A 21,795-nucleotide genomic window follows, 5' to 3' on the forward strand; every position below is an offset into this window, starting at 1 on the left:
GCACGACTGTGGCACAAGAGGCCACGTTAGGATAAAATTCCGTCAGTCAAAACCTGACTGCTTCAAGAGTTAAAAAAAACCAAAAACACACACACAATCATTTCATAATTTAATTTCATAAACGGTTCATTGTTCATCTGAAGAGATTTGATAACAAGCCATTTAACATACAATGGTAGTGCAGCTATAACAATCCTATATCACTATAATTCCTAGTTAGCAATGTTGGGGTCAATTGCCTTTCAATTCAGGACACAACTGAAATTCAATACATTCAGTGAAATGGTAAATGGACCGCATTTATATAGCGCTTTTATCCAAAGCGCTTTACAATTGATGCCTCTCATTCGCCAGAGCAGTTAGGGATTACCTCCTGAGCTATGTCGCCCCATATCATTTTTCCCCCCACAATGAATGCGTAAATTTACTTGCAGTTCCTTTCCTCATCTGAAATGGAATTGATCTCAGCCCTGTTAACTGCGATACTCTTAGCCTTACCATATCCTTTAGTATGGGCCGCTACTAATGTTACAATACTGCTTGTGTCACGGTGTAAAATCGCCATGGCGACGGGTCACAGGAGTACGTGCCGGGCTACCTTATGTTTGTCACATGCGTGTCTGAAATAAGTGTGCTCATTGTTTACAGTTGTGAGACACACACTTTGCCTAGTGTCCAAAAATAGCAGGAGTATGCTCTGCGGGGCCTGGAAAATTATCCAGCCCCCCGCCCCCCCGTGGCTGGGACTGCCGTCAGCTGATGGGTTACCTCGCACGACCGAGGAAATTTGCGTCTGCTGAGACAACCGGGGGGTTGTCAGCTTTTATTAGCTCACGTCCTGCAAAGTGTGCGAGTACATTTCCGTCCCATGCCACCTTGCTGGAATGTAGCCCAATAAAACGTTGTTGTAATTTGTGGAATTAAAATGCGTCGGAGCAAACGCACGTAGGCTGCACTGCAACTTGACTGTAGAAAATGGGTGATATGCAAATGGATGATATGCAGAGTGCCAGATTTCATGAGATGGTTGTGCTGATATCGGGTCGGTTGCACTTGGATGACCCATACGTTTAGGCATTAACTTTGTATCCAAGCACTGCTGACTCGTTACCAAGCAGAACAAAGCAGTTTTTCTTATTAATTTAATTTCCTGCAAATTTTTGGGTGACCTTTTGGGTGACCTTTAGCAGCAGAGTGTGGGACTGTTTTGGAGAAGGGTAAATCACTGGAATGACACACGGTTATAGGATTATACCAGCGTAGGGATTTATCCACATGCAGGTGTAAATGCACCCAAGCCTCACAGATTCAAACCCTGTCGCCGAAACCACTTCAGGAGGAGGTCTGGAATGCATTTGAAACGGATGGGCCACAAGTGTAAATGCATCCGTCTCCCCAAGATGCACGACAACCGAAACTCCTCTCCAAAGTATGAGGTCACGCGACATAGCCGTTCCCCAAAGCGGAACACGCGTAGCTTCGCGGTCACAGCGAGCGTGGAGGACACGCGTGGTTGGAGTTCAAGTGAAACTGAATGCCCGCTGGCAGTATGGACAGATACTTCTGTTCAGAACAGGCTTCAGAATAGTTACAGAAATCAAACGTTTTGCTCCGGCCACAACCAGGGTTGCTGCTGTTTTAAACAATCTCGTCCGCCGTCATCTGTTGTACGTTGTCTGCCGAATATGGCATCCTCCCCTTAACTTTGATGCCCTATAAACTTGCTATTTTGGAAGCGGCTACCATCATTGCTCTTGGAGTGGCAGAAAAATGAAACAGGAAGTGGGTTTGTCAGGGTTTAGCATTTTTTTACATGCAAAATAGCAACTACCACAAGCGCTAAAGCAATGTGGTTACAATTGAATCCGGATGCAATCCAGATACAAGTGGCATGAAGCGAGCAGCTGTGAATGGGGCCTTAGAGCTGAAAATGCAGGGCCATTTTGTTGATCCAGTTGGAGCCATGGCCCCTCTTTGAGGTCTCCCATCCATGCTTATCATCAGCTCTGATAATGGCCGCAGTTCAGGATGGAGGCACCTTCTCCCGTGGGCATTTTCCTGGAGCGATTTTGAAACATCTGCATTTTTGAAACGTTTGCGGCAAGTCTGCGCCAAGAGAGTGCGCAATGTAGTTTGCGCAACTCACCCCTCCAATTTGTTCGGACCCTTCAAAATGTTATCGTTTATTGCAGTTAATTCATTTTACCTCTTGAGAACCGAAATAAATCAGTGTGGGCCGCATTTTAGAGACGCAAGATATGTTGTGGAATTTCAATACGGGGGAGTTTAGCTGTGGGAATACTCCTTTTGGGCTGAGCTCCGCATGCCTGTTGGCCATGATTCTTAATTGGAAACATGGTGCACTTGGAGATCAGCAGTGGTAGGCCCCAACCAATCTGGGGGCTAAATGCGAGACTGGAGCCTAATCCAATCCATACTCATCTAGCCACGGAAACTGAATATTTTGAAAAGGTTAAGGTCTGCATCTGCTTTACAGAAACTGCATGTGGGTGAAGACCCATCTCAAATGGTACCCAGGTGGCACAGACCCTAAAATATGATTATGAATAAGTACACAGTGAGTTGTTCATTTAGGGCAGTATGGGGATTTTCTCAGTGGGTGTGGAACTTTTTAATCTCTAACCAACTTTGAAAGAAAGTTTCTGAGTAATCCAAAACAGGAAATGAGTCAAATGCAGTGACTATAGCCGATTTGACGGTCACTGGGTAACATTCTTGGCAGTAAACCCGTAGCAAACATGCGTATGGATTTGGGATTTGCATGAGTACTCGAGGAATCGAGTCAAAATGTGAGTTTTAAAGTCAAAATTGCATATCACATTAAAACTCACTAATATATATGATTAAAGCTGGGTGTTTGTTTTGGAAAATATTGGGTACTGTCACAGAGCAGTCATAGTAAAGTTGCAGTGTTTTAACAACATTTAGTTATTACATTAAAAGATCTGATGCGAAATGACAAAGAACACGCACAACTGCAGCCACAGTAGCAATTGCTTGAAATTTTATTTTATTTTTTTAAGTCAGTGGGCGGTTCCCCCTATAGGAGCAAATTCTAGAATGCACATTCTAGAATCTACATGCCCATCCCTAGTTACATAAACTGATTTAACAGTCACTGGTCAATCAAAAGAGACTTGTTTAAGCCATGTCTGTATGAAGATAAAGAGTGTTCGTTGTGACTTGGCAGCAGCGTGCAGCAAACGCCCATTTCGCACAAATATTTACGCATTAAAAATGTATATAAAAGCCCTTACTTGCCCATTGAAAACAGGGTGTGCTCTGAGCCAGTGCCATATCCTTTGTCAGCTACGAGGTGGAGTCCAAGGCTAATCTGGTTGGCTTTGCTCGCCTGGCTTAGCCATTGTTGTCTTCTGTGAGAAAATCTTGTTGTCAGTCGCGATAAGAGAGAGCATGCTCCAAATGCCAGGTCTGTAATTGATTGTAATTAGATGCACCAAACTTCCCCTCCCAGGGGCCTTGTAGCAAGGAGAGCGGTCACAGAGACCTGGCCAGTGCTGAGCTCCTTGCATAGGTGCGGGCGCTACGGCGGCGACTTGATAGGTATTTCACATTTGATGAGTCCACAAATGGGGAGAAGTACGAGCTGGAGGCCGGACGACGTTTTCACGGAGCGCTGTTCCAGCAGCCGGGCCTCGGAGCCCGGGCCTCGCCCCTGCAGACTGTGACCGGCAGCCCCCCCCCCCCCCAGGTGCACTGTGAGGTGCAGCTTCGCCCAGGCGCAGGAGTGCTGTCAGCCTGTCAGCCAAGGTTTCATCATGCACCAGCGTTCCCCCCCCCTCCCCCCCCCCACTGGCTGATCTGGCACCCACAATTCCACCTGTTAAGCAGCAAATTAAGCGTAACCCCCGCCCCCCCTCCAACCACCTTTTTATAAAAAGGTGAAACGTTTTATAAAAAATGCTGTAGGTGTCAGTTTAGTCGGGGTGCACAGATGCTCTTCTTGAGAGCCATATTTCCTGCATTTCTTCTGTAATGGAAAGTTTGCCTGGCAGGGTTGGGACGCTTGGCATCGTCAGAAGTGTGTACAGTAGGTTTGGATTATTTGTTTTACATGGACACAAAACGTCTGATTTGTTTGTCTGGGCCCGACTGGACTGTGTAACCCCCAAGTCATTTGTTGGCATGTTTTTTTTTGAGCTCTGTAATAATTTATACAGAGCTCTTCCCTTCCAAGTGCGCAGAAAGCCTTTCCTCTTACATGTCCAGCGGCCTGTTTGCTCCAGTGTAACGGAGCAACAGTTACTGCTCCCTGCGCACAGATAAACACTGAAATGAACCGCAGCAAAAACAGCACGCCGCAGCGCTAATTTATCAAGATGGGCCACATTTCCACCAGCAGACCTCAAGCTCAGTGTGTGTGCGCGTGTACTTGCGTGCGCGCGCGCGCGTGTGTGTGTGGGGAGACGCAGAGGGTTCTTGTACACCTTGGGGAAAGTGCAGCCATTGTGACGTCTGAAGGTTCGTTATCCTGTAAGGAGGAAAAAACGGCAGGAGAGAGGACAGCGTAGTGTAGCGGTTTGGCAAACGGGCTTTTGTAGGCCCATTCCTGGCACTGCTTTTGTTCCCGTGAACAAGGTGGCACCACGTAACCACGCCCCGGGTTTCGCGTGTCAGCGTGTTACGTGCACTTGCGTTACCTGATGAGAAAAGTCACGCTCGTGCCGCGCCGCGCAAAACAACAAGCCGCCGCACCAGGGGCCGGCCGGGTCACGTCAGGATAGAAATCTTATCGGCTGCAGAAACCTGTGGGGCGTTACTGCCTGCGTGGGACGCGTTGGGGGGGCGCGGGGGGCGCACAGGGAGAGCTGGCCAGGGTGTCGGGGGGAGGGGGGCGGGGGGGGGGGCTTACCGCTGATATAAAGCAGACTGAACTCGGCTGCTGTCTCTAAAAACCCTATCAGACGCTAGCCAGGTGTGTGCTGCAGCGGCCTGCTCTGAGCACTGTAAGTATGCCCGCTCTCCACAGCGCTAGCTCTTCTTCTGCACATCTGCGCTTGTTTACCATTTAACTCAGCCTCTTAAGCGAACCTCCCTGCGCAAAAATGTGCGTCTGTAGACTGTGTGCGCTTGATGTGGTCTGTGATGTCACAGATTCCTTTTTTAATTTGAAGTCTGATGTATTTATGACTTCAGTTTAGAATCTGAAATTTAAGTCTTCCTAAGAGTGCAGTATCTTGGTCTTATTACAGCATTGCCTGCCTTTTGCAGTGCAAGATCTGTCCTAGGTTACTGTACATGCATGCACTGCCTTTTATCAAGGTTACGTTAACACAGAATTCTGCTTTTTTTTTAATGCACGGAGAGCCAAAACAAAGGGGGAAAAAATGCATCCTATAAACGCAAATATTCCAAGGTCTTTTTTTGTTGTTTGTTTTTGAAGATTACAACGGGTGATGACCCACATTGAACCACAACAGAATAATCAGCCAGGCGGCTTTGGTGTCTGACAGTTGGGTTGTTTATAGATCATAATATTTACACAGCTGTTGCGTAGCATTGCAAGATTAAAAAGGAAAGCACTGAATTTGAATGAAAAGTCATTCATTTGTTCTAAGATAATGCATTTTATTTGTTTTGTGTGCCTGTCATATTTGTACTGTAGCCAATTAAAACTCTGGAACATAAAAAAAAGTTGGCTCACGTGGTAAAAACAACCTAGTGTGGTGAGGTTGTCCTCTGCGCTGTATAAAGTGCATTCCAAATGAGTTTGCAATACATTACCTCCTCAGCAGCAAGCCGTCAGTGGTAAGCTGGAATTATATAGCTACATTTTTGATGCCCACTGTGGCAATGTTACTATAATGTTAAAATGCTTTATAACAGTAAAGGTGCCGTCTCAAACGTTAACATGTTGTTAATATTTGTCACTAGAGATGTTCTAAAGTAAAAAATCTAGTTGGTTTACAAAAACTATTGGCTAGTTATTTTGCTGATGCTTCGCTGCCTGTACTTGATGGCTAGTTTGTTGTGTACATGAATTCTGTTATTTCCTCTCAGTTAGGGCAAATAAGTTGTGTTTGTCATGAGTGGACGCACACATTTCAGGCAGGAGGGTCGCATTGTTGGTTTGTGTTCATGTAAAGCCTGTGCTCTGCTTGTTGTGAACTCAGTCTTGCTGTAATATTGTAATATATATGTAATATTGATTTAAAAAAGAAGAAAAAACGGTTTACATAATTGTGTTTTTCTGTACCACTGTTAGCGTTGGAATAGTGAGAATGATGATGGCATTGCTGTTAGGAACACAGCGGTGTCGTAGAATTAGCTTCAAAGGAGTGCTTTCAGCGGGGCATAGCATATGTGGAAAATGTACAAAAATACGGGGGGGGGGGGGGGGGCGGGGCTGGGCAACACCTTTGTTCTGCCTACACCACTGCAGCTTGTGCAGAACGAGTAGGCTAAATAAAACGTAAATCTCTCCTGGGGAATTTTATCATCAGACTGTGTGGCAAAAATTTGTTTTGATCGGAGCGCCAGAACATTACCTTACGTCAACCCGCCTGTTATTAGCGTCTTAATAAAATAATGAACGGCATGCACGTGTGTCATTATTATCAGCGTATTGTGGCAAAAATAATTTTTTTTTTTTTTTGGTTTGATTTTTTTCAGAACTTCAGAATTAGTGTGAAACGCAGATTTTGAAATGTCCTGCATTACAGAGATGCAGGATTTCATGTGCTGGTGTCACCACTGAGACGGAATGTAATTTGATAGGCAGCAATTTGGTTTATGTTGATCGGACTTTACTTTTTTTTTGGTCTAGTGTTGATTTGAATCTTTATATAGAAAGACGTGCTTTCTTCTGCCATCGCGTATGACTTGCAGTCGGCATACCTCTTGCATGGCTAGACACATTCGAATCGCGATTGTTTTGTGTTATTTTAAGGATTTGGCTCCAAGAAGAGGAATTGACTGTGAAAGGATCACCATAAAGGCCACTCATTTCCTTCAGTTGTAGATCCACTGTCTGCTACCCAAAGGCACCAGCGCTGGCGAAACACGGCCCCCCCGCCCTGTTGTTTGCGTTTAGAACAGTGGTTCTGTATGCTGGTTTTCATTCCAACCTCAACAGCAATCCCAGAATTTTAAACAAACTGTTAATTTCTCTTAATTAGGTGCTTTTCATGTTTTAGAGCTGGGGTTCCAGAAAGGGCCAGTGTAGGGTGCACACACCTGAATCTACTGATCAATCACTAGAGTCATTGCCAAGCACCTTGATTGGTAGAATCAGGATCAGGTGTGTGCACCCACACTGGCCCTTTCTGGATAAGACTGGGGAGCCCAGCTCTAAAACACGAAAAGCACCTAATTAAGAAAAATTAACGGCTTGTTAAAATTCTGGGATTGCTGTTGAGGTTGGAATGAAAACCAGCATACACAGGGGTCCCCCAGGACCGAGTTTGAGAACCACTGGTTTAGAAAACTGAGACCTCGGCATTTCTGATTAAGAGCTGTTTGGGAGATGGAGGGAAAGCCTTAAGAAACGAGCGTTGCCAATACTAACTAATCATTTTCAGTGGTGCTCTGTGCCGAGCAAAACGTAGCATTCATGCGCCATTTTGTTTTGCAGCATTAAAGGTTCGTCGCCAGGCGTTGTAAATAAGACTCTACCCACCGCAGAGCAAAATGACGGCCATCAGTGCTCCGCAGGACAAGTGAGTCTTTTCTCCTTTCAGTTTTACGGGGGGGGGGGGGGTGCAGGATTTTGGGTATGGTCCCGCTGGGCGTGTTCATGCTTCTTTATTGGTGTTATTTGCACTTTTTCAGGTACAATGCAGTGTGGATCATATTCTTCATCATGGGGCTGGGAACCCTTCTGCCCTGGAACTTCTTCATAACCGCAACCATGGTAACGCTAATGCACATGGGCATACAGCCCGTTGCTTAAATCAGTTGGGCGGGGCGGGCGGGTTGTAACGGGGAGAGCTGTATCGGTTTCTGTGCTTCATGCCAACTTCTGCTCCCATTTAATCCCATTTAATTTGCCCAGCAAAAATGTTTTTGATTGTTATTTTAGCCATATTTGATGAGTTCCTGACTTCATTAATGACAGCTGATGACTGTTCCTGTCTCAAACATGAAACAAATTGTTGTGGGCTAAACTATAATTAAATCTTCAGTGCGTTCAGATATTTAGAACACTTGTAATTGGTGACAACAAAAACAAGGATCCACACCGGTGCTGCAGTCTTGGGATTGCCTAACCCTTCACTAGGGAAACTACTTTCCCCGTTGTGTGTGACATCCTGGTGTGGCTAAGGCTAAGGCTGGGGTGGGCAGATGTGTGTGCAGGTTTTCATTTCATCTAGTTTTCCTGGCTCAATTACCAAATGAGCTCTATGCACCAGTGATTAGACCACAATAATATATTTCATGTAAGACACAAAGCAGTCGTTGTGCTCAGTACAGCTGAGGTTACGGACTACATATCCAATTTTGTTGGTTAAAAGAGTCAGAGCAGAAATTGGGATTGATCCAGAAATGGCTATGGACTTCGTCTCAACTGTGTCCCACACCTGTGTGTGTAATGGTTTGAGGAATTGCCGCCATCTTTGGTTTGGCGGGATCACACATTCTGGACTAAATTTAGACAACAGGTGGCTCGGTCAACTGAGGCAGATTGAACTGCACTTTGCTGTGCGCCAAGACGTCAGGCTACTGCAGTCACAAACCCCGCCTCCCCAGAACTGAGAGAGCCGTCATAGGCTCACGTGGAGGGCCCAGCCTTTCTGTAAACGTGGAATGAACCAATAACAGGAGCGTAGAATTGACCTCCGGAAAGCTGCCCTACGTGCTGAAACAGAATTAGGAACAGATCGGACTTTTTCAAAACGTAATTAAAAGGTTTTTTCCTGGGCAGGAAATATTGAATTAGTGTAAATGTGAGATCAAGTGGGGAGCATTGTTCAATGGCTTCTGGCAATAAAACAACGGGATATGCCGATTGGTCGGGCATTTAGCATCGTTTCTCCGGAAGCACAACTTGTCCGGTGTGTGCTTGTTCCACTAATTCAGCTGCTGGTTTTCACAAAAGCATGCATGCACAAATGCGCTTGTCCACCATTACCCTGTACCGTGACCACATTGAAGTTTCAGGCCGGTATTCAGAGACCGTGCAAAGTTTGTGCTTTTATGCTCTGTGTGCCATTCTATGCTCAGTAACTGACTGCTGTTTTAGTGTAGTTGTTTGCGTACATTTAACAGTGTGTCCTTTTTGTACGTTTTGAACTATTGTGTTCTTTAAATATGTTCTAATGTTAGCAGGTTGGGAAAGCTGGTTGCGAAACAAGGGAAGGGAATACAAAAATCTCGAGGGGGGGTGGGGGGGTTTGTTGTCCATTTTGACAGATGCTACTTACTGTGCTATGTAGTGTACCGCTGTAGAGGATGAGTTTAGTGTAGTGGTATTCGCTCTTGTTCTTAGAGAGCCGTAGGGTTGCTGCTTTCTGCTTAGAATCAATCAGCACCCGCTTCAGGCCCAGAACACTGGGCGAGGCAAGTTAACCGTGTGACCGGCTGCATTCATCTATCAATCAAGTGCTGAGTAACGATGAAAACCGTTACACCATGGTAGGGGTGTAACGATACCGTGATCCTTCCAGATGGTAAATGGACTGCATTTATATACTGCTTTTATCCAAAGCGCTTTACAATTGATGCCTCGCATTCACCAGAGCAATTAGGGGTTAGGTGTCTTGCTCAGGGACACTTCGACATGCCCAGGGCGGGGGATCGAACCGGCAACCAGCTCTTACCTCCTGAGCTATGTTGCCCCATCAATGTATGGCTTCAAAGGGCAATGATGCAGTCGATACAACGTGCAAAAAATCGATCCATATCATTCTGAATCATAGCTAAATATTTAAATGTCCGCAGTCCTACGGAAGTTTGCTCTCTAGCAGCACTTCCGGCATCGTTGTTTTTGTTTCTGACTCATCGCTCAAGCTAGTGCTATAAATAGGTTTTAGTACACTGAATCTCATCATGGTAAGAGGATTGTGTCAGCTGGATCCCATACATTGATTGTTTCTTACTATATCAAATTGTTTTGGATCGTATCGTAGCAAAACGTGCGATATTGCCAAATATCGAACAGTTGCCTCCGGAATCAAAATGGTATCTTGTCGTGGTGAAGCCTGAGGTTTACACCCCTACACCATGAACAGTGCTGGGTTTGAGGGTGAGGAGGAGAGGTTCTCTGGGGTGGGGGAATGAAGAGCCTAATTCTTTGCGTCTCTGCAGTACTTTACAGACAGGCTGAAGGAACCGTCCTTATCCAATCAGACGGCCAACGCTACTTCCGTGGGGGATGGAGATGGCCGCAGCGTACTGGAGGCCAAGTTCAGCAGCACCATGACGCTGTGTGCCATGGTTCCTCTGCTCATCTTCACCTGCCTCAACTCCTTCATCCACCAGAAGTAGGTTCTGGGGGCTGGGGCTCATGGGTTTGGTGGGGTTCATTGGGTTGAGTTTGATGGGTTTTAATAGGGTTGGGTTTAATGGGCCTGAATTTCATAGGGTTGGGGTTGATGTGTTTAATGGGGTTCGGGCTGATGGGGCTGTGTTTGATAGGTTTGATGAGGTGGAGGTTGCTTGGGTTGAGTTTGATGGGTTTAATGTGGTTCGGTTTATTGGGGCTGAATTTGATGGGGTTGGGTTTCATGGGTTTGATTAGTTTGGGTTAATAAGTCTGATGGGGTTGGAGTTGTTGGGTTTAATGGGGTTGGAGTTGATGGGTTTGATTGGGTTTCGGTTGATAGGGCTGGGTTTCATGGGGTTGGGTTGATGGGTTTGATGGGGTGGGGTTGATAGGGCTGGGTTTCATGGGGTTGGGTTGATGGGTTTGATAGGGCTGGGTTTCATGGGGTTGGGTTGATGGGTTTAATGGGGTTGGGGTTGATTGGGTTGCTGGGTTTGATGGGTTTCTCTCTCTCAGGATTCCCCAGAAGCTGCGCATTGTGGGGAGCCTGTCAGTGATTTTTGGGGTGTTCCTGATCACGGCCGCGCTGGTCAAAGTGGAGATGGCACCGCTCCCCTTCTTCGTCGTCACCATGATGAAGATCGTCTGTATCAACTGTGAGTCCACCTTCTTTCCCAAAAATCCTCTGCTTCAGCTACGAGTTTCCTCCCTTACCCAAAATCCTCTGCTTCAACTGTGAATGCCCTTCCATCCCACCCTGCGCTCCCGGGCCACATTCCCACTCTTTCCCCTCTGTCCTCAACTCCTTTTGGGTCGCCCCTCCCACCCCCCCCTTGGTGCACTTGGATTTTTATCCCTGAGAAAGATCCTGACTCCTTGCTTTTTTCACCCCCCTCCCTTTGCTTTGTTTGTTATTTCACCGGGGTCGAAGGTCAGGTTTGTGTACCGATGCGAAGGCCTTTATGTGGATATTGAAGGGCTGAGCGGAGCCAGAGGAGTGGGGTTTAAGCCAAACTCCTCAGCGAGAGGCGGGGCCTGCGTTCTCACGGGCCAGCAAGCGGAGACGTTGCGTAAAAGCGTGCGAGTCTGTCCATCTAACCCCCCCCCCCCCTTTCCCACCCCTCTCCTCAGCATTTGGAGCCATGCTGCAGGGCAGTCTGTTTGGGCTGGCCGGCCTGCTCCCCGCCTCGTACACCACGCCCATCATGAGCGGGCAGGGCCTCGCCGGGACCTTCGCCGCCGCCTCCATGATCTGCGCCATCGCAAGTACGTGTCGTTTCCCTCGCCTCGTCCGACCGCCGCCCCGCCGGCTCCCATTCGCCGCAGTGACCCGGCCTGCCGCCACGGCGACAGCAATACAGCACAGCGCAGTGCAAAATACCGCACAGTAAAACACAGAGCGATCCAAAAACACACTCGCTACCGCACCGAGCGAAGAGAGGCTCGCTGCTCGTCTCGTATTCACAGCCAAAGAGGGGGGTTGGGTAATTGGGGCTATTTTTCGGAAGGAGAGCAGTCGTGAGCTGCGGACAGTATTCAGAGAGTTTTGGCCAGAAGTGTTGTGATCCTTGGGAGTGATCAGGGCTAAGTGCTCAGGAGGACTTGAGCCAGTTTAATGCAGCTTTCAGATACTGCAGTGGATTTTTTGGACGTATTCTCCTGTGAATTATATTCAACATTATTTTTAAAAGAAATATTCTGCATACGTTTTTATTTATTGTATATGTTGCCGTTTATTGAATTTCTATAAGGGGGGGTACCCCATGGCCCCCTTTCCCCCTCAACGCTGACCTCCCTCCCCCCTCTGTCCTCCAGCTGGTTCAGCGCTAAAAGACAGCGCCTTCGGGTACTTCATCACCGCCTGTGTCGTCATCCTCCTGGCCATCGCGTCTTACCTCGCCCTGCCCAAACTGGTAAGAGCACACCCTTCACCTTAACCTCGACCTGCCCAAACTGAACACACCCTTCACCTTAACCTTGCCCAAACTGAAGACACCCCTCACCCTGTCCAAACTGAAAACACACCCCCTCACCCCGTCCAAACTGGAAACACACCCCCTCACCCTTTCCAAACTGGAAACGCACCCCCTCACCCCGTCCAAACTGGAAACGCACCATACCCAAAAGCTTACACTGTCAGCCGCACAGTGCCAGCGAATCCAAGCCTGAGTTTTCCGGCTCTGCGGTTCATGACACCTGAAGGGCTCGTCTTGCAACCTGTTTGACTTGCTGGGGGACAAGGCAGCATGCAGCAGGTGTACAGTTATGATTTACAATGGCCTGTGGCTGCTGCGTATTGCATCATGCAGGTCCCTGCATTCAAACCAGTGTTACGTCCTGACAAGGCATTCCATTGCATTTCACTTAACAGGCAGTGCCAGAGACATAATTATTTTTCCTGTGAGGGCATAAATCTCCAGGTAAAATGTTTATACAGGAACCTGATAATTGCCGTGCGTAGACTTGTAAGCCTATTGTTAGGCAAAGCAGGCTCCTTTGATCTTAATCTGATGAGATGCGAGACTCGTGGTTTCATATCATGATGTAAATTTGTACACTTGCACAATCGCAGAAAATGGTTTTTGTACACAGAACGGATATGGACCAATGCCATCACCCATCCCCAATGACACACCCCACCCTAGCCAATTTAGAAAGCCAAACAAGCCGTTTTTGAGAGCCGCATGTGAAAGAGCACGCCTTGAGCTACTGTTTTGTCTCAGTTTAAGTCAAATATTTAAAATGTCAACATCAGTTTTGTAGAAATAAGCTCCTGGCCAGTAGCTGTTAGGCCCACTCACTGCTGCAGAATGTGGTTATTTGAAGGCGGGCTTGTCTCTTGTTGGGACACTCATTTTTGTTTCCGCCGTTCTCGCGGCGCCCAAACCCCAGCCTCGTTTGCATCCCGGGGCTGACGGCGACGCGAGCGCACGGTTTTTTTCTGCACGCGCAGCGGATCTGCCTGAAGGGGCACGCAGAATGTAAATAGCGGGTTGGCGCTGTTCGAGGCCTTCGGTCCCCAGGAGAGCCAAAAAAAGAAAGGAACTGCATGTGTGTGCAGGGGTGTTTAACACTGAGGTGTGAGGTCACAAGTATGAATGCTCTTAACTTTCGAATGCTGAACACTGGTAACTGGAATCAATGGTGTCCGAGAACACAGACACAAGTTTTTTTTTTTTTAAAGCCTGCTCTTCAAGTGAGATTATTAAAACCTCTCCCTGTGCTTTTGGGAGTAACCCTCTCTGCTCTTCTCTCCTCTCCCTCCTGAAGGAGTTCTTCCAGTACTATCTGGAGTCTAATGGCGCCAGGGCTTCCGGCGATGAGGAGAAGAAGATGGACCTGTTAAAGAAAGGTAAACCGGCCGCGTTTGGCCTGCCGCTGCGCTGCCCAGAACTTTCCGCCTGTTCCTGTTAGCCTTTCGGGTCCTTCTCCTCTGGACCTATGACAACTAGGCCAGCCTAACTGCTTTTTTAATCTCCCAAAAGACCACACAAAACTGCCTCGTGAAATCCCACGTCTTACTTATTCATTCCTTGGCACCGAGCTTGTCGACAGAAGGATGCGAATGAGCATTGCAGCGCGAGCATTATTGAGCGAAATTTCAAACTGGGGAGAAAAAGCAGAAAAATCATTAGCAGCTGCAGGCTGGCGGCGTTGGGTCAAAGCTCAGGTCAAAGGTCGACCTGTTAAAAACGGTTTGTGTGTTTTTCCTGCCCTCAACAGAGATGCGGCCAGTGGACTCGCTCACGGAAGAAGCGCCCCGTCCGGCCGTATCCGTGGTCGCCATCTTCAAACAGGTACGGCAGCCACAGCCCCCCCACTGGAGCCCCCGGAACTGCCAACCTCTTCCAACGTTCCGAATTCCCGTTCACTTCCACACTCTGACTCAGTTTAAATTCTGTCCACTCAGGAGACAAATTGAAATTCCATTCGTTCGTGGAGAAACCCGCATAGAACATGTTCCGTGGTCATTTTTCAGTTCGTGAACTGAATTTTGGTCGACTTTCATGAATCAGCCAAAATGAATTGTGATTATTCACAGCCCGGTAGACTCTATTTGCATTGCAAAACGCTCCCTTTTACATCCAAATGGGATATTCCTGTTTAATAAGCTGAACGTTGATGTGGGAGAACTCAGCATTGCGGTTTGTATAAGGTTTTTTTCCCGAGCTATCATTTATTAAAACCCTTACAGATGCATATTCTGTGGATAAAAAAAAAAAATTATATTAGACATTATATATTTCTCTCTGTCTCTGTAGATCTGGGTGATGGCTCTCTCTGTGTGCTGCATATTTGCCATCACCATCGGAACCTTCCCCACCGTCACCGTGGACGTCAAGTCCATCGTGGAGAAAGGGAGCACGTGGGGTGAGTGTGTGCACGCGCGCAAAACCGCTGTGTGTGTGTGTGTGTGTGCGCGCGCGTGCGTGTGCACTTGTGTGGGTCTCTGCAGAGTAGTGTTTTGAGCAGGACTGAATGACCCAGTTTCAGTGTACCAGTGAGAGCACTGCCGGTCTGTCTGAAAGTCTCTGATAGGTCCAGTCAGACTGCGGACCAGCGCGGCTCCGCCCCCCTCTGACACGCGGCAATATGCCAACCACACGTGACACAGCTGAACAGTGGCCTCCTTCAGAATCAGACGGGACAAAAGATCAACTTTCGTTTTAACCTTCTCTCCATTAATGACAATGCCTTTGTGCCTGAGTGTTTCCCGCCAGCGCACTCCCACAGACCGCTGATGATGCTGATAATGCCAGAAACTGCCCTGCTCGGGGCAGTCACATGGAGCTCCCAAATAATATTAGAGACACAGAGTAACAGCAGCACACGCAAGGGCGCTGTTCTCCTCCACCCTGATGAAGGGCACAGATGGGCCACCTGTCAGCTTCATCAGCGAACACGCCTCTATCCGCACACTGGCACACTCGCAGTCACACACTGTCACACTCGCACACAGACGAGAAGTCGCTTGCGTTAGCCACATCCAGCTGCACCAGCACAGAAGTGGAGGAGGATCAGTCCTGTTAAAGTTTTAGCAGAACGCCACTGGTTTTGTTTTTTCTGAAATGGAAAAATCAACGATACAATGGAAATGTAAAGTTCTAGATCTGACACTCTCTCTCTCTCCCCTCTTCACCCTTTCTCTCCGTAGAAAAGTATTTCATCCCGGTGTCCTGTTTCTTGATCTTCAACGTGATGGACTGGGCCGGGCGGAGTCTCACGGCGGTGTGCATGTGGGTGAGTCCGGAATGCGTCCCGAAACCCCGGCAAGGCCCCAGGTTTCCCGGCAAGTCGTTCCCGGATACGACAGAACCGGCGCCAGGACTCATCCGTCACGGCCAGCCCGTGTCCCTCAGATAATAATATCGGGTCAACATTATTGGTTGTCAAGACTTCTGATTTGCAGCAGAACGAGGGACCCCGCCTTTATGGAAGAGAGAGAGAGAGATAAACTGTAACAGATGTGCTAGACTCTCTCTGATCGCCCCTGTTATTCTGTGAGAGTCGCTGACGTTTACGCAACATTCAGACTTAATTTGACCTCTGCATTTCGCACGCAAAAACATCCCGTGCAGGAAAGGGGCTTTGAGGTCCAGGAGACGGACGGCGTTCCGCGCTTTGCGTGCAAACGGCGGCTTCGGCTAGCGGGCCACGAAGGCAGACCGCCAACAGCCGCGCGCTACCGCGTGACCAAGGCGAGCGAAAGCGGTCGCGCTTTTCGAAACGTGGCGGCTGCGTCCTTTCGTCAGACGCGTTTGGGCGTCTCCGTTCCTGGGCTGGGGAGAGGGAGGGGTTCTGCCCGGCGCAGCTGTGGGCAGCGCAGCTAGACGGGTTTGGGGCGTTCTGCGCTTCAGGAAGCACCTCGGAGGCCACAGGCTGCAGCGGGGAGAGGATGCCGTTCGTGGGCACGTTGCTGCCGGGCCCCGACTCCATCAGCAGGCCAGCGCTAGGATGGCTGAGGGTGTGGTTGTTTTTTTTTTTTTTTTTTTTTTTAAATAATGGAAAATGTGCGTCAGTTAAACTTCAAGACCAGAGGGACAGTGCCAATTTGTGGGGGGAAACTCTGGGGAGTTTTTGCTTCGACCGCAAAATGATTTTGATTCAGCCCGAGTCTCTCTCAGCGTGCGAGAGAGAGGGGACGTAATCTTGACCCCGACCCAGCGCTGCCTGAATTGGACGGCGGTGCAGAAACAACGCTAGTTACAGCTGGGCCTCGTTTATTTCCCCCCTACAAGAGCGTGCTGAGCGCAGAGGAGTCCGGCCAAAGGGAGGGAATTTGGGGTACAGCTGCCTCCCTCTCTTACCATAAGGACTTAAAAGTTGACTGACCGACTGTAAACTATTCAGATTGCAGGGCTAAGACTCGATTTGGCTGACAACATTACCCCTTGGGTGCTGCAACATTTGCGTCTTCTGTCATTTTTAAGTGGATTTATTGTATAATTATGCGCTAAAGGCTTGTAAAATCTCTTTTTAAACTGCAGGCGTGTCAGGGGGTTTTCTTCCCACTCAAAATTGTGGCAGAAAATCAAGATTCAGGGTTCCATCCTGCTCCCTGTAGCCCACTTGTACCCCTAAGGAACATTGCGAAATGCACAAAAAAGACTTTTGTGGAACATTTATAGGCGGACAGAGGATGCCAGTGTTTTTGAATTCTGAAGGGCAAAAGTTTTAGATTGACATTTAAATAGCATTTATCGAGGAATGTTTTGGCCCGGCCATATAAGATGTGAAGTAGAATGTAAAAAGAGGCTCCTGGCACAGTTCCGTATGTTTGTAGTTAAAATGATGCTTCCTCTGGCAGCAAAAAAACAAACAAAAAAAAAAGTCTGGATTTCTGTGCGTTTCCTCACAGTCGATTAAAGACTATTAAAAACGCTTTCAGCTCTTCTGCATTTCGTCTCTCTGATTGAATTTCAAGCCACATCAGAGCTGCGGCTGTTTTTTTTTTTTTTTTGAGCCAGTTTTCCGGAACTTTTCCCTCTCAGTTTGGCCTTTTAGCGGACTTGAAGGCCGCTGTAAGAGCTCGCCGTGCTGTGTAAACGCCTGACGCCCGCGCCTCTGTCCCCAGCCCGGGAAGGACAGCATCCTCCTGCCCATCCTGGTCGTCCTGCGCGTGGTCTTCATCCCGCTCTTCATGCTGTGCAACGTGACGCCCCGGAGCTACACGCCCGTGGTGTTCGAGCACGACGCCTGGTACATCCTCTTCATGGTCCTCTTCGCCTTCAGCAACGGCTACCTGGCCAGCCTCTGCATGTGCTTCGGGCCCAAGTACGTCCCACGCCGGCTCCGCCCCTCCCATGACTGGGTCAAGACCCGAAAGTTTGATACACTGCCCTCTAGACCCCAATTACTCAAATCTGTCTCTCAAAGTTAGCGGCAGCGCTGGTTTTTCTTTTCTACTGGGTAGTTAATTGATGGTCACCATTTGGCCAGATTCCAGTCACCTGGTGTCCCAGGTGTAGATCAGTCCCTGATTAGAGGGGGACTGCTTACCTCCAGGGTCATGAGTGTCCCTGCTCTACACAGCAGTAAAATCCATGCACGACACAGTTTTAACGAAGAAACATTTAATATCAATAATATTAGTATTTTGAAACAATTTCATTTGCTTTTGTATATTTTGGATTGCCGACATGTTTTTCCATTAAATTTTCCAGGAATTGTTTTTCTCTTTTTTTTCTACCATTTTCTCTGCTGTCCTAAAATGGCCTCTTTTGCATTCCCATGTTTCCCCCTCTGAGTAAGCCTTCCTCGGCATTCACACGCTCCTTCCTTCCTTCCCCCCCCCCCCCCCACAGGAAGGTTGCGGGACACGAGTCAGAGACGGCGGGCGCTGTCATGGCCTTCTTCCTGTCGCTGGGCCTGGCCCTGGGGGCCGCCATGTCCTTCGTGGTGCGGACCCTGGTGTAGCGCGGGACGCCCTGCCGCGAGCACCGCCGCCCCCGGCGCTAGCCCGCCGCGGGGTTCCACGAGGAGAACTTCGGTTTCGCCCGCAGTCCCGCCTCGTTAGGAAACGGCGCTCCATGTTCTAGCCTGAACAGAACAGATTTATTATTATGTTCTTTTTGTAATGCGCCCTTAACTTCAAAGATTTTATTTTATTTTTACTTTTTAAATTCAGTGTAAACTTTTTTTTAAAAGTAAACTGTATAAACAAATTGTGTATCGCAGCCCGGCTACGTACGCTACGGGGCGAGCCGTCGGGTCGCCCGGGAGAGCTCCCCAGTGAAGGGGTGGAGTTCTCCCAGCCCAAACAGAAGAACCGCCATCTCGGGATCCCGCCCGCACGCGTCAGCCCTGCCGCCGAAGGAAGGAGCGTGTGCGCGGCCCACGCTTCCAGACGCAGGATCACAGAGCGGCATCGAGCTCCGGAACCGTCTGTGACGTCAGCCGCCACACGGGCACACGTCCTGCGTGATCATGGACACGGTCTCCGTTTTATTTTTATTTATTTATTTTATTATCTTGATATGCTCTGTCCCAGTTTTTTTTTTTTTTTTTTTTTCTGTTGCCATGGCCATACATTTCTGAGAGAGCGAGAGATTAGATGATGCACGTAGCAGGAATTTGATTTCTGGCTCGTGTTTCCACCCCCAGCGATGTGCCACCATCTGTTTTCTGCATTGTTCTACAAAAAAAAAAAAAAAACTAAATGCATTTATTTTTTTAAAAACTGTGTAAGAGATTGTTATTGGCTCACATTGCCACTTGCAGAGATGAGCGCACACTTGGTGGGGAAAAAAGACAGTACTTCTTATGATTTTTTTTTTTTTTTTTAAACATTATTTTATTTTTAAATGTCATAGATGTCTGCTTTGCTCTAAATATCTTTTTGTATGATGTGTGTAAAATATCCCTTTGCCTACATGGTGTACATGCGAATGTGCACAGCCTGCAATGCAGTAACCAGCTTCCTAGCCTCATAACTCATTATTATATTATATACACTATGGGAAGAGGTGCAGGTATGCGATGACATCACTAGTTGCCTGCTGATTAAATATCAGGTAAAGAGAACTGGTGCAGGTGTGTGATGACATCGCTAGTTGCCTGCTGGATGCCAAATTTCACATTTGTAATGGAATTGTCTTCACACAATAAACAATGCTTTTGTTAGAAAAAAGAAAAAAAAAAGAGAAAGTTTTTTGTGAATGTTTTTGTGTGGCTGGTTAAAGTAATAGCCACACTATGAAAAACTGTCAAAATAAGCTGCAGTTCTATTGCATGTATGGGGCTTTTATTGACATTTGCGCAACTGATTTACCAATCAAAATAATTAACATCTGCTTTGAAATATCTGGTGCTTTTTTAAGTATAAAAATTGCATCCGATTACATCCATAAACTCACAATGATTACTGGTAGTCCTTTATACTCCATACATGTGCAAATAATTTCAGTTGAAACATTAACATTATGTTTCTTAGCTTTTCCAGAGAAGGATCTTGTATAATTCTTTCACATTCATATCTTGACATGTGAGTCAGGCTATACATTTACATGTACCCAGTAAATGAAACTTGGAATGTTAGGGGAACAAATGTGCAATAGTGTGCTTATGTGTTCTTAGACCTCAGTGGTAAATGACTGGGACCAAAAATGGAAAAAATCAAACTCAACCATTCCCACATATTCAAATTCTAACTCCCCATTTCTAGAGAGTTAAATTCTAATCCAGCTGTGCTCCCAGAGTCAAATCTGAACCCAGTTGTGCCTCAAGTTTCAGTCAGTGAAAGTATAACCCAACTGTGACCAAAAAAAGGCCAATAGGAGTAGCAATCGGTGCCTTGGGGTCACAGGGACCGAAACGATATTTTAAAACACTGATGCATTAAGAAGGGTGTAGTATCGACTTTCATTTGTGAGGGAAGATATTCAGATACAAGTCGAATTAAAGAACGCTTTACTGTCTGTCTGTCAAATGTAGGCTAGACGGATGATTTTTTTCAACAGCAGTAACCAGAGCAGAGAACCACATCCAATCAACAAAACCACGATCTCGCGCTGCTCTCCGACCGTTGCGATGACGCATTCTCGTACACCGCAACGCGTGACATTCCACATTGAAACTGATAAATATGCATTAATGCTAGAAAGACACGAGGCTCGACCCGCATTGTCAGAGTAATTACACGCTATAAAACGAACACTAGCTGTGACTGAAACGTGATCCATTTTGCCCAGCTGTATCTCCCGCAGTAGGCGGGCGGTTCTTGGGTGACTGACCGCAGCGCAATGCGCGTTCTAGAAACGCTATAAAAGAAATTCATAAGTGGTGTGTGAGACTGCTAACCAGACAACAGGGCCAATGTTCGACCGTTGCGCTTCATTAAACTGAATATGGGCGGAGCCCACCAAGTGACATCGCTCGTTCACTGATTTGGCCCCAATTATTGTATTTCCCCCAGGATAAAAAAAGAACTTGAGCGTTACAGACGAGTCAGTGATTGACAGTTATTAGTTTTAGCGCCACCCATGGGGTGGGAGGGCGGTAGGGGGTGTTTGCGAAACCTCTCTCACGTCACACCTGAAATCTGGGATAATCTTAAACGGGTGCACAACTCTGGTCCTGGAAGGACAGTCTGCATGCTGGTATTTGTTCCCACCAATGCAGTTTCAGTTTTCAGACAGCCCTTTAAAACTATAGGCCTACTGATTCACTTCTGTACTTGACCACAGTAAAATCTTAAAGATGCACTTCTAGTCTGCAGCAGTAGCTGGTGCTTATATAAATGTCAAATCAAGATATAATAAAGATAATTAAATAATTAAGAGTAGAAGTTCAGCCCTTGTACACCTGCCTTTGATGGTCATCCCGTTCAGACATTTGGCATGTAAAAAAGCAATGAAAAAAAAAAAAAGCAGGGAGCACATGCAAAATAGTCTCATTTTATTAAGCGATTCACAGAACTGCAGCATACAGCCTGACGCTATGACAGCCTTTCTGAAGGGAATGCTGATGCTCAATACTGTCTGTGCTGCCATTTCATTGACCCTTTCACTTTCAAGAAATGTCAAGTTACAACCACTGGAAGCATTACATAATTATGTTATGTTACATTAATTCAGCTTACACACTCACCCAGATAATTTAAAATGGAGGAGAATATGGGCACTGATTCTTGATTCATAAGAGCAGCAGTGCCTTATAACAAATCACAGACCTGTCAGTATACAGCGCAGCATCACTGAAGCACTAGCGCAAGTCAACTGTGCTAACCAAAAACCAGAATAAAAATCAGGAATAGATACAGATTATATCCATCACAAACTATAAAAAAGAAAAACATAAGGTATAAAAATACTATAACCTGAATTAGCAGA

General features: G+C 47.1%; 2 protein-coding genes across 5 annotated transcripts in view; one reads left to right on the forward strand and one right to left on the reverse strand.

The window, feature by feature from the left end:
- The window catches only part of slc29a1a (solute carrier family 29 member 1a), a 44,846-nt gene extending 25,721 nt beyond the window's left edge, over positions 1-19,125 (forward strand). For 2 of the 3 annotated variants that reach the window (XM_064318084.1, XM_064318083.1), the window contains exons 2-13: positions 7,616-7,700; positions 7,813-7,894; positions 10,288-10,463; positions 10,982-11,121; positions 11,597-11,731; positions 12,281-12,378; positions 13,736-13,817; positions 14,189-14,262; positions 14,728-14,836; positions 15,621-15,706; positions 17,541-17,740; positions 18,271-19,125. In XM_064318084.1, coding sequence (XP_064174154.1) covers positions 7,672-7,700; positions 7,813-7,894; positions 10,288-10,463; positions 10,982-11,121; positions 11,597-11,731; positions 12,281-12,378; positions 13,736-13,817; positions 14,189-14,262; positions 14,728-14,836; positions 15,621-15,706; positions 17,541-17,740; positions 18,271-18,382 — 1,323 coding nt within the window. In that variant the 5' untranslated portion in view covers positions 7,616-7,671 and the 3' untranslated portion in view covers positions 18,383-19,125. Of the gene's footprint in view, positions 1-4,857; positions 4,989-7,615; positions 7,701-7,812; positions 7,895-10,287; positions 10,464-10,981; positions 11,122-11,596; positions 11,732-12,280; positions 12,379-13,735; positions 13,818-14,188; positions 14,263-14,727; positions 14,837-15,620; positions 15,707-17,540; positions 17,741-18,270 lie in introns of those variants that run through there. The other variant, XM_064318082.1, reaches the window with a different exon arrangement.
- mtrf1l (mitochondrial translational release factor 1-like) overlaps positions 1-21,795 on the reverse strand; it is a 66,059-nt gene that overhangs the window by 37,949 nt on the left and 6,315 nt on the right. The gene's annotated exons all lie outside the window — the stretch shown is intronic.

This window comes from Anguilla rostrata, chromosome 18, assembly GCF_018555375.3.
Source record: "Anguilla rostrata isolate EN2019 chromosome 18, ASM1855537v3, whole genome shotgun sequence".
NCBI lineage: Eukaryota > Metazoa > Chordata > Actinopteri > Anguilliformes > Anguillidae > Anguilla > Anguilla rostrata.